The 12,369-nt window shown below is 45.6% G+C and overlaps 2 protein-coding genes across 2 annotated transcripts; both read left to right on the forward strand.

The window, feature by feature from the left end:
- Positions 1 to 3,783: 3,783 nt before the first annotated feature.
- Positions 3,784 to 7,015, forward strand: LOC121621984 (thrombomodulin-like). Its single transcript, XM_041958738.1, has one exon. The coding sequence runs from the start codon at positions 3,907 to 3,909 to the stop codon at positions 5,488 to 5,490; it is 1,584 nt and encodes a 527-aa protein (XP_041814672.1). The 5' UTR covers positions 3,784 to 3,906; the 3' UTR covers positions 5,491 to 7,015.
- Positions 7,016 to 7,789: 774 nt separating this feature from the next.
- On the forward strand, positions 7,790 to 9,997 carry thbd (thrombomodulin). Its single transcript, XM_041958646.1, has one exon. It carries the CDS (start codon positions 7,973 to 7,975, stop codon positions 9,626 to 9,628), a length of 1,656 nt encoding a protein of 551 aa, XP_041814580.1. The 5' UTR covers positions 7,790 to 7,972; the 3' UTR covers positions 9,629 to 9,997.
- The last annotated feature ends 2,372 nt before the right edge of the window (positions 9,998 to 12,369 follow it).

Below are 12,369 nucleotides of genomic sequence, written 5' to 3' on the forward strand. Positions count from 1 at the left end.
ATGGTATACTTGCATCTACTGTTTTGTTGTTGTTACAAAGTTAGAAAGCATTAAGTCTTTACACAGGCTTTACACGATCCCATTGTCTTTCACTTAATGAGGCATACAGCTTATTAACTAAACACTGATATCGGCTCAGTTCTCGATAAGGCCTGATATCCAAAGCCCAGGGATCTTAGTCAGTACTGGATCATATCAGTGCATCTCAGGCTTAAACCATTAAAGCAAAGTAAACAGAATGCTTCCTGGTTGCAAGAAAGCACCAAACTGGAACTGCAGTTGCTGCAGTCGTCTAAAGCTGATGGTGTGTTTAACCAGACTTCAAGCTGGTGACTAGATTCTTCTTGCAGAGTGAAAAAGGCCTGATCGGCTCAGTAAGTGGTACAGTGAAATCAGGCATCTGAGAGGGCAAGCTAACAGCTAACTCGCTAGCAAAATCGGTTACAATGGCTTCTATAGCTTCTTTCTATTTTCTCTCTATCAATATGTTCCCTTATTTTGGACTCTGGTCTCCATCTCTTCAAAGTTCAGTGCTGTGAAGATGGCTTGCAATTGGTTAACAGCACAAATCCATAGGTCAAAGTTCACCAAAGTTGAACTCATCACAAAAAACTTGCTCAGATTTACTTGCTGCTGCGGGCGAATCCATTAATCACAGTGATTCCATGGGAACGAATAGAAACTGAAACGCTGGATGAGCAGGACTTTAAACTTCAGTCACTGTTATCTGTGCCTGGACGCCTTTAATTCAGCTCCACTTGACTGTAGAAAACATGAAGCACATGTGATGACATCCACAGTTTTCTACCACTCCCTGCTTCCTATGTCAGTTACTGAGGCCAGGATTTGGGCAAAGTTAGTGTTTCAGTAAAATAGGATTAAAAAGTGAGGCCCATAATATATTTTTTTATGTGCAGCTGCATTCAAAGTAGTAACATGGTAACTTATGTTGAAGCACTGAGTGTGCAGGCTTCCACCGGGTGTCGCGTATGTCTCCAAACCATATCAGGTGCATTTCAGGAGCAGAGCACTTCGCCCACTGAGCTTCGGTGATTTGCTCAGATTGATGCATTGCCACAAATATCCAATTAAAAACACGACTGCACTGAGGATGTTGGTTTGCCCAAGAAACTGCATGACATGGCTTTATTGTGGAAACACAGCGAACATGGTGACTGGAAACAGTCGGCTTTGATTTAGAGGAAACAAAACAGTCTTTGGGCAAGTCTTGAACACTCCCCTGGGTAAAGACAGCGTGGGCATTAAGATAGATATCAGAGAAAATATTTACTGAGACCGACCAGCCTGGTTTTTGTCGCCAAGCTGACTTCTTGTTGATATTACACAGACTTGTGTGTTGCTGTGTTGGACCGAATCCATGCCGCTTGCTGCTAGGCGTCCTGGCAAAGGTCACAATCTTAAAATTAAACGGTCTTCACTGAACTGATTATTTTGTTTCTGCAGTTGAACAAAGGATTCCCTTCCCTTTACGCCTTGGTCACATCCCCTCCACCCCATTCCATCCCACCACACCTCTTTCATGAGGGAAAATAAGGAGGCACTGAAATAGCATGGAGGTTAGTTAAGGAGGGTAGTTCCTCACTGTGCCATAAATGTATGTAAATACCATGAAAAGTCAGTTTTCACATCTCTGAATACAAATTTGGTTACAGCTGATAGTCATTTGCATAATAATTTCCTCATGATCGTATGCTCCACCGCACAGAAACATGTGGATCTTCTTTTACGTCCACTGAGTCACTCTGTGTCACTCTGGGAGGGAATCAATCGGATGTGATCACATTCATTCAGATCTACTCAGCCAAAGCTCCACCTGGAAACGAGAACGCCGGTTTACGTAATGTTGCTGTCACGTTTGGTTTCTGCGCCGCGCGGCTGTAGGAAGTGTGTCCAGCCCTCTTGTTCTTAACTCCAAAGTCCAGTCACTTTCCCCCCCTGAGGGAAGTGGAAGGTAGCTCTCTTCCTCCTCCAGCGGCACCATTAATCTGAGAAAAGATGTTGAATAGTTGAAGGATGATGATTGATTTAGATTTACCATAAGTTAGACAATTGTGTCTCTACCACTGCAGTTATTATTACACCATGAGGAAGCTCGTCCGCCTTCCAACTCCATGAGTCAGTGTACCTCCTGGAAGGAGGGTTTTTTAATTCATGTTTCCAATATTACGTCGGAAAGTATTTTAAATTGAACTGTAATGTTGCACATAGTGATTTGTTCATGGTAATCAATAAAAAAAAGTACACAGTGTCTGTATTCGAGTTCTTGATTTACAGGAAGTAAAGCAGTTTGGACGAGGTAAAATCCAAAACATGGAAAGTTGAGCTGCATTAACTGGCCCTTTTTGGCCACTTGGGGGCAGGAAACAAGCTGAAAACACAACACTGATGATTGCAAAGGTGGCCCTAATGCTGATTTAAAAAAAAAAAAAAAAACTGTTACTTATTCCACCATTCAGCTGGAGTGGTGTCTCTGCCCACCTGGCAAATGGAAGTCTTCACTCTTCTTTAGCTCTGTTTTGGTCTCCACCAACTCCTGAGGGAAGTGTGTGAACCAAAAGAGTGAAGTTCAGGATTGGGAAAAAGGTGAAACGTCTCTTTGAAGTTTGAATTTATTTTTGACAATTCTGACCTTGTGAAAGGTTGAAAAATGTTCATTTATTGAAGAACATGTCACCGAGGCTGTATCTGCTCCGGTCGATGCAAAATCCAACAAATGTATGAATGTGCGTTTAATAATGTTATGAAAATTAATAGTGTTATGAAAATCAATTATTATATTTATTATTATTATTATTATTATTATTATTATTAAATTATTAGTAATGAAATTAATTAGAACATATTAATAGTTAAGATTATAGGGGTAGGATTAGATACGTTTTTACTTCTTCCTACTCCCTTTCGCTCATGTAAAGTACGTTGCTTACGAGATGTTACTGTTTTGTGTGTGTTTTTTTAATGTGCACTTATTTCCTTATGATTCCTTATAGATTATTATAGGTACTGTGTATGTATAGGTATGTATGTATGCATGTATACATGTGTGCTTTTATTTTTATTTTTTGTACATTGTTGTTTACATGATCGAAATAAAGTTATACTAAGTTAAAATATGTGGGTGCAGGTATCTTTAAAGTAGGAAACCTGGATTAAAAACATTTCCCTCAGAGCTGAGAACATAAAGCTGTATGTACCACTGCCATCTTTTTTGAACTGTCTCATCTACTTTTCTCCTTCAGTTTTTCTGCTCTGGACTAAAGCAAACAGGAGGGACAGGATATAAAGCGACACTGATGCTGAACTGGGATCTGCCTCTGAGCACAGTTTCATCTACAGGTCCATCCAGAGCAGAAGATTCTTAACTTTTTAAACCAAAAATATATCATGTCAGATGGTGACATCTTATTAGGCCTATAAAGATTATGTGTGTCGGTGTGTGTGAGAGCTGGCTTTCTGGCAGAGGTCTCTTTCCCATGAGACTTTATCAGGAATATCATCTAAATCATCGTCATCTCATGGGGGAGGATTATGGGATTGTGCTCATCCTCTTCTTATTAAAAGTTCATCTACCCGCGGGTGCGTGTGCGTGTGTGTGTGTGTGTGTGTGTGTGTGTGTGTGTGTGTGTGTGTGTGTGTGTTTTGATGGGCCAGTCTCTTCGCGATAAGGATTTTGGACAGCGTGGGGGTTGAGCAATCAGACCGGAGCTTAAACCACTGGCCTGGACGGAACTTCCTTCCTCTCCTGAAAAGAAAAAAAAAAAAACCTCGAGCTGGACGCGTTTATAAATGTGGAGTATGTTCGGCTTCCAGTCGCTGGATCAGCTTCGGATCGTCTAACACAGACGTTTGTAAGGCGATAGACGGCTTTCCTACAACGTCGACATCATGACTCCTCCAACAAGCGCGCTGCTCTGCGCCGTGCTGCTCCTCTGCGGGCTGGACCTGGTCCTCTCCCAGCACGGCCACTGCACCGGGAATCGCTGCTTTGCACTGTTCCAGAAGCCCGCGGACTTTCCGGGCGCACAGAAGAGCTGCGAGGGCGCGGGTGGACAGTTGTTCGTGCTCAATTTGACAGACATAGAGACGATAACGAGGAGTCTACCCAGCGGGCTCAGCGGCACTTACTGGCTGGAGCAGCACGGTGCCGGCAGGCCGACAGAAGGAGCTGCAGCAGGTCCTTTAACCTGCCCCTCCATCTACGTGTCGATGGGATGGAACAGCACGCTGCTGTGGGAGCCGTGCCGGCAAAACCTGGACGGATATTTGTGCCAATATGCATTCGAGGAGCCTTGCAATAGGTTGCAGACAGGTGGAGGCGCACAGGTGAAGTACACCGCGATTATGGGCTTCGAGGTGAAGGACTCCGACGCGTTTCCACCAGGAACCATCGCTGTGGCGGAAAAGGTTGGCGGTAAATATCCGGACTCGAAGCATGTGTGTTTCTCGCACGATTGGTTGGGAGCTCCGTGGAGCTGCGAGGTGCTGCAGGGCGGCTGTGAGCACAACTGCAACTCTACGACACACACCTGCACCTGTCCCGAGGGGCAGACTCTCCACCCCAACCAAATCACCTGCGCCGCGGATGCGTGCGCAAACTGCGCGCAGCAGTGCCCGGCGGGCCACAGGCCGGCGGCGGACGGGAGGAGCTGCGTGGACGTGAACGAGTGTGAGGAGGAGGACCCGTGCACAGGTGAGGGCGAGGAATGCAAGAACACCAAGGGAGCGTTCCAGTGCGTCTGCAAAGATGGCTTCGATGAGGAGGATGGAGCGTGCGTGAACGTGACGATCTGTGAGAGGTGCGAGCACATGCTGTGCGATAAGATCAACGGGGTTTATGGGTGTTTCTGCCGGAAGGGCTTCAGGGTGTCGGCCAAAGATCCCACCAAGTGTGAGATGCACTGCACAGAGAAGGACTGCCCGGCCAGGTGCATTCCCAACTCTGACCAGAAGAAGCCGGACATGCTCCAGTGCTTCTGCCCTGACGGTTACATCCTGGACGTGACGAACGGCACGGCCACCTGCAGCGACATCAACGAATGCGAGCTGGAGAAGCAGTGTGACCACAGGTGTGAAAATCTGCTAGGCAGTTACAGATGCCTGTGCGACGAGGGGTTCAGGCTGCACAAAGGGTACAAGTGTATGCCCATCGAGGAGGAGGAGGAGGAGGAGGACGGCTCAGGCTCGGGTCGTCCGTACCCCACGCCAGCCGGCGCTCGCCCGGGCGCGGTGCCCTCTTACATCAAGACCGGCAGCATCCTGGGCATCACCGTGTTCATGGCGTTGTGCGCGGGGATGTTGTTCTTCGTCGTCCAGAACGCGGTGAAACGCTGCGGCAAGTTCGAGCTCTCCTCCCTCAAACACCCAAACATGGATATTTTTTATCTGCAGCAGGTGACCACAGAGACGTACAAGAGGTTATCCTTCGACAAACCGTCTAAAAACGACTCACAAGCACTTCAGTCGCACTGATGAGGCGGCGCGCTGCTTCTCCCGTCACGCTGCACCGCTTTCTGTCCTCAGAGACATCGAATACAGCCCACAATATGGGACTTTTTCAGTTATCCATAGGCAGTGGTAACGGGAAGCTGTTTATCTTTTAAAGCTGCAGGCAATCACATCCTGTACAGTCCAACTGTGCATCATGGCAGTGAATGCACATGACATGAAAATGTAGGACTTTAAAGGAAAACAGCTTCATGCGTTTTGAATGTATAATAGATTCCTATGTGAACTGTTGTTTATTTGCCTTACAGTCATCAGCCTTGTGGCAGAAATAGTCAAAACTGCTGTTAAATAAGAAGCTGTGACTTGCAAAAGAGTCTAATAGTAATGGAACTAAAACATAAGTATGGCCACTTGGTCTGATTTTAGTTCATTCCCTTCAAAACGGCTACAAATCCAGCAGTGTAAACCTATTTTTTTTGGATTCTGTCGTGACAGAGACAGTTTTATGTATGATTTCACTTTGTTGCTGTCTAACCACACTGTAATCACAGCGGGCTGCGCTGTCCTTAAGCTCTTTAAAGTAACAAACACAAAGTGCCTCTGCCTCTGCCCAACACTTTCATTCACTGTGAGCATTGTAACATTCCACATGCTGGTTGTAATACACTGTATTTGTGACCGAGCTAAGTTCAAACTGTGGTTTTCATCGTTTGGTGAAGTGACTCTTTGAGCTTTTAGTACTGATGTTGTGAATGTTCATCTTAATCAAATGCACATTATTTGCCAGTGTTTTGGTGTGTTACAATAACTTTCTGTGAGTGTTATCTGCTCATGCATCTTGGTTTATGATATTCCAGACAGATACACAGTATATCTAGTTTTAAAGTGGACCACTGTTTATTTTGGATGCATCAGTTGCTATAGGAACTGCTTCGGATGCATAATAACTAATGGCAGCAGGAAATCAGGCATTATAGACCAATTCCACATGCACAGATCTGACACGTATATTCCAAAATGACAAGCCCACGTTCTCAAATGTCCAATGTTTAGTGACTGTAAGTTAAAGATATCAGTTTTTCTGGGTGCATACTTTGGGCTTGATTTATTTATTTAAGACATTATACTGCAAATAGTAGCACACAACAGCTACACTTCGGTTGGTTTATGTGCATGGGAACATTAGAAATGTAGTGGAATTACTTGTTGCCGTATTCACTGATAATCCTGAGGTGCTGTGCTGGCTGATCATTGCCACCACTGACGTTTGCCATGTGGTTGAATGTTCTTAACTTTACTGTATAGCCGACTGCTCTCGGTGCCACAGACGCTGTGCTGCAGGCTTTGAGAGAGCAACTCAACATGAATGTAAATCTGTGCTGCTATGGTCTCCATATGTATGAAAACACATTTGCACCTCATTCCGATGTGCCCCGTCAATACCTGTCTGTATAACAGGCTTAATGCAAGCTTTCACTTGTGGCAGTGTTTGAGTTTTTGCTGGTGAATATGTCACTACTGAGTAATAAATTAAAAGACTGAAAGTTGACGACATGTTTTCTATTTTTAAATTTACTATTTCTAAGTCTCCAGCATATATCTAGTGTTTTTTAATATTTATATTTAGGTGCATTGTGCTTTGATGCTTCCTGTGAAAGAAATAAGCGTCTTTATTCTTCCTCGGCTTCACACTCAAACTGCAGAGTTAGTGTGAGACCCACAAAATAGAATAATTAGATGCATAAATAATAATTAGAAATAGACAAAGATATAAATAAATAAAGCAACAACCTTCTTTGCATTGTCCCTATTTCCTTCTTTCAGGTACTTTCACATATTGTACATTACTTTCAGAGTTGGCTGCAGTCCCCATTCTACATAAATGTTTTTACACAATTAGACTCACTTGCACTTCTTTTTGACTTAACAAGCAAAAAAAAAAGTCTGTATTTGTGAATTTAATTGCTGACCTTTTGTCTCAGATGAGAATCCGCATATTGTAAGATTTTCATTGGTTTAACCTCCTTATTCTGCCTCGCTTTGAGACATAATGACCTTCATGTTCTGTGTAAAACATGTCATGTTCCGGAAAGGTGTGAATGTGGGAGCTGCAGATTTTTTAGTCTCGCTTCGAGGAAAACGGGATGAAAAGTCTGAACCCGAGACTGAGGGACTCCGTTAGGCTGACATGTTGTGTCGAGTGGAGTTGGGAGGGGCTTCTGCAAACAGGGTTGGGGAGAAGCCCCCTTGCGTGCGGGCGACGTCGGTGCGTAAGTGCGTAAAATGCGTGCGTAATTGGGGATGTGGTCGGCCGTGCCGTGGAGAAAGTTTGTGGAGGGACAGTGAGAGGCGCAGCAGGCAGATCAACAGCAACTTCCTTCCTCCGCTGGGGTACTAACATGGAGTTCGGGGGTTATAAATACGAGCAAAACATTTTCTCAAACAAACAAGCCCACAGACTGCTGGAACGCACGAGAACTTAAACGGACACAACCGAGGTGCAAACATGAAGCATGTAACGGGACTGCTGCTCGTCGTGTTGGCTGTTCTGATGGGAAGAGCCGGCGGGATAGAGCAGAATAGCGGCTACTGCATCGGGAACCAGTGTTTCGCTGTGTTCCCAGATCCCGTCGATTACAAGACCGCTCAGAATCAATGCGAAGGTCTTGGCGGCCACTTGATGACAGTGCGCTCGTCTGTTTCCCATGATATTTTCCTTATCTTGTTGGGAAACTTTACGGGCCGGTTCTGGATCGGTTTACATCTAACAATCGCCTGCCCAGACGCTGCTGCCGATCTGAAAGGCTTCCAGTGGGTGACCAAAGACAGCGAAAGCGACTTCGTCAACTGGGCGCCAGGCTTTGACAGCAGCTGCTCTTCTCCTCGCTGCGTCTCAGTTTCCCAAGAGGACGACTTTAAATGGATCCAGAAACCCTGCGACGAGCACGCGGCCGGCTTTCTCTGTGAGCACACTTTCGTTGAGCCGTGCAAAAGTCTAGCGGTTGCAGAGGGCGAGTCTGTAACCTACAGGACCCCGATGGGATTCGGGGGCCGTGACATGCTGTCTTTGCCCCCTGGAAGCACCGCTGTCCAGATGCCGGGTGAGACTAAATACGTCTGCTTCTCCGAACAGTGGCTGCAGGCGCCCTGGAGCTGCGAGATACAAGAGGGTGGGTGTGAGTACAAATGCGCAGTGGATCCCAAACACGTGCCCTCCTGCTACTGCCCGCCGGGACAAACCATAAACCAAGCAAACAGAGTCACCTGTGAAACGGACAAAGAGGACCCGTGCCTGCTCCTGCGCTGCGCGCACGCCTGCTACAACAAGGGAGACTCCTACGCGTGCTTGTGTGACCACGGCTTTAAGCTGGCGCAGGACGGCAGGTCGTGCGTGGACTTCAACGACTGCACTGACGAGCGGCAGTGCCCCGGGGAGAACTTCATGTGCGTCAACACCGTCGGAGGGTTTCAGTGCGTCTGCAAGGATGGATACAAGATGACCGGCGAGCTGTGCGTCGACGTGGACGAGTGCGCGTCCGCTCCATGTGAGCACATTTGCACTAACGCTCCCGGTAGCTACGAATGCTCTTGTTATGATGGATATAAAGAGGACCCAAAGTCACCGGATAAGTGCAAACTCCACTGCGGGAAGGAGGAATGTGTCGCCGAGTGCGACCCCAATGACAAGTTCCAGTGTTACTGCCCTGGTGGTTATATCGCAGAGGAAAGGGACGCACACACGGTTTGCATTGACATAGACGAGTGTTCTTTCTATTATTGTGACCAAAATTGTAAAAACACATTCGGCGGCTACGTGTGCTCATGCTTACGAGGATACACACTAGTTGACCAATACAAGTGCGTCAAAAACGACGATGATACGGACGCAGACGGAGGGTCGGAGGGCTCCGGCGCGATCCCCACGATTCCGAACATCCACCCAACGTCCCCTGTGCCATATCCAGAACCAACCAGGCAGCCCTCGGCAGTGACAGTGGGGGCTCTCGTGGGGATAATAGTGTGTACTGTCTTTTGTACTGTGTTGGTGGTTTTTCTGGCTCATCACATCCTCACCGGCAGAGGGAAGATGGAGAGCGCCGGCGCGCTCAAAGCGCGTGAGGACGAGGCGCACGGTTTGCGGCATGTGACGAGTGACACTTAAAAATAAAAATAAAAAAACGGCCCGAGAGACAGAGACAGCTAAAGCACGACACGTGAATGTACAGGTCCAGACAGCCGTGGACACGGCACACACTCACAGTAAAACAAAGAACAGGGATGTGGTGATGCCATGGGAGATGAAGTCACTATGAACTCTCACGAGAACAGAGATTATACACACAGGCTATTATACACGTATTCAGTTGTTTTTGTTTTGTTTTGTTTTCGAGGACGGATATTCACCGCAGGAAAACTGGTTTTATCTACCCTTCAAGTCACATACAACACATGCAATGTAATAAAACATGACAACGAACTTTGCTCATTTTTTGAAGTTCATGCTGGAACATTATTAAATTATAAAAACGTGACTGAAGGACCTGTCTGTTATTTATTTCTTTTTTAAAAAGCCCTCTCAGCCGTCCTTGCCTCAGCCACAGGCTCACTGCCCCACCACGCGGCAAAAGCGTGAATTACAGGTCACTCATAACTTCACGTTCATGGAAGAAGCAGCGGCTCGTGCGCACAGTCCCCTGCTATAATAAACCCCTTTATGTTAATGTCTTCCACACACATTGTCCATCAAGAACACATAAGTCTAGTTAACAAGTCACAAACTGTTCAGAAAAAGAGGGAGGGAAAAATAAGGAATACTTATGAGGAAAACATGGGAAGCGTCACAGCAAAATTAAGGCCTGTTTGTAAATCCTTATAATAATTGATATTATGGAGGCAGCACTACTAATAGTAGTAGAAGAAGCAGCAGCAGTGATTGAATTTGTAGTAATAGTTGTTGCAGTAGTAGTGGTGTAGGAGTCATGCTCAGCGAATCGAAACTCTTTACAAACAAGGTTACAGGCACAACAGCCAATCAGCCAATAACCCTCACCATTTCATCTTATATTACATTACAATTTTGTGGTTAAGAACATCCAAAAAAAAATGTTTAAAATACATCAAATACATGCATACAGCACAATGCCGCTCCAGACCCTAAATGGCCACCAGAGGGCGCTTTCTATATGTGAGCTGAGAGAAGCAGGGGAATACAGTGCAATGCAGCAGCACAGCCTACACTGTGTAAACACTGGTTAGCTACATGAACATATATGATTTCCTCATTAAACACAGTGCTTACTGTTTACTGTTGCTGCAGTGTTTTGATGTTACAAGTGTTTTAGAGTCCCAGACACTGGAGCCAGAATCCCACACCTGTACAGTCTGTATCGGTTTTATTCTGCTGGTATTACAGACTTCCTTATTTTTTTTTTACTGTTGATGCAAAAATGATCGATCCAAAGGTACACTCGACCATGCGGATGCCTGAATATTTCAATGTAGGCCAACTGAAGGTATCGTGCAGGAAAGGTTGGAAACAGTCAGCTCCTGAACATGATTATTTAATCACCTTAAAATAGTCAGACTTTCAGTGGTACTAGTTTGGACCAGAGGGCCACTAGTGCTTCAAAAAGCTGACTCGTTGGGACTTTGGTGTCACTAGTAAGACTTCTGTTGGAACTAGTAGGTAGAAAGTGCTACTAGTTGCTGTAAAAAAAGTGACTAGTAAGAGTTTTTGCTAACTAGTACAGCACAATATCTGACCTTAGCTGACAAAGCCCAAACTAGTGGAAGAAATGGCCATCTCAAGCTCAAACGGCTTTCCATATTTTCCTCACCAGTTAACTAGTGGAAAACATTTTTTCTCACTAGTCAGACTTTGCAGTGAACACACTGGACATTTTTCTTACATGTTGGGCGTATATTTAAACCAGTGGGGCCTTGCTGAGTTCTGGGCAGCACTCGTGTTTTAACATGTGTGTGAACAGTGTCAGGAAACACAAACCTGTCCCCTGCTGTTAGTAGCACAACTGAGACTGACAGCTGGACCTGTCTCCTGTGACACGAGACTCGTGACTCAGTTGTGATCTGGTTAACTCTCAGTATTGCAGATGGCAATAGTGGTGTGTTTATTAGTGGTATCAGCCAGTGACCCAGATAATGACTGAATAGCATTGCATTTTGTTTAATAAAGACTCACCAAAATGCACTAAATCTACTGGGACACAATCCTGACAAGACCTGGATTAAGACTGGAAATTTGCTTGACAACTATATCCTTTCTTATATATTTTATCTTATACTTTACTAAGTGAGAGTTCTCATAGCACACTGTAAAAATTTGTAAGTATTATCAAGAAAATGTATCAAAAGTAAAAGTACTAAATTATATATACTACTATAGTATATATACTATATATACTATTATATATCATATCATTAGATTATTACTGCTGATGTGACGTGGCTAGGGAGCTGGTCCCAAAATGCAGACAAACAGACGTTGGAAAGGTGACTAGGTGAAGGTTTATTTAGGCAGCGGTTAGGGGGGGAAGCGTAGGTAGAGGTGGTGTCTCCAGACACAGGGAAGGCTGGGGAGGCAAGCAAGCAGGCGGCGAGGAAGGTAGGCCGTGTGGCACAGCGGTGGCTCGAGCTGACTGGTACAGGTGCTGGGTGGCTTGAGGGTAACGAGCTGGATCCTGAACATAGAAAACACAGGTAAGTATAAGAAATCACAAGCGAAAATTCTCTGAGGCACTAGCATACGATCTACCACAAAGCGGTGACAATCTGGCAGCGAGAACACAGGCGGGCCCACCTTATGTAAGCTCCTGATGAAGATCAGGCACAGGTGTGTGCAGCCAGCTCCTCCTCCAACCTGCAAGCCACACCAATACTGTCAGA

The sequence above is a fragment of the Chelmon rostratus genome, chromosome 18, assembly GCF_017976325.1.
Source record: "Chelmon rostratus isolate fCheRos1 chromosome 18, fCheRos1.pri, whole genome shotgun sequence".
In the NCBI taxonomy this organism is placed as follows: Eukaryota; Metazoa; Chordata; class Actinopteri; order Chaetodontiformes; family Chaetodontidae; genus Chelmon; species Chelmon rostratus.

Coding starts and splice junctions, on each gene's coding strand:
- LOC121621984 (XM_041958738.1), top strand. CDS start 3,907: ATGACTCCTCCAACAAGCGCGCTGCTCTGCGCCGTGCTGCTCCTCTGC.
- thbd (XM_041958646.1), top strand. CDS start 7,973: ATGAAGCATGTAACGGGACTGCTGCTCGTCGTGTTGGCTGTTCTGATG.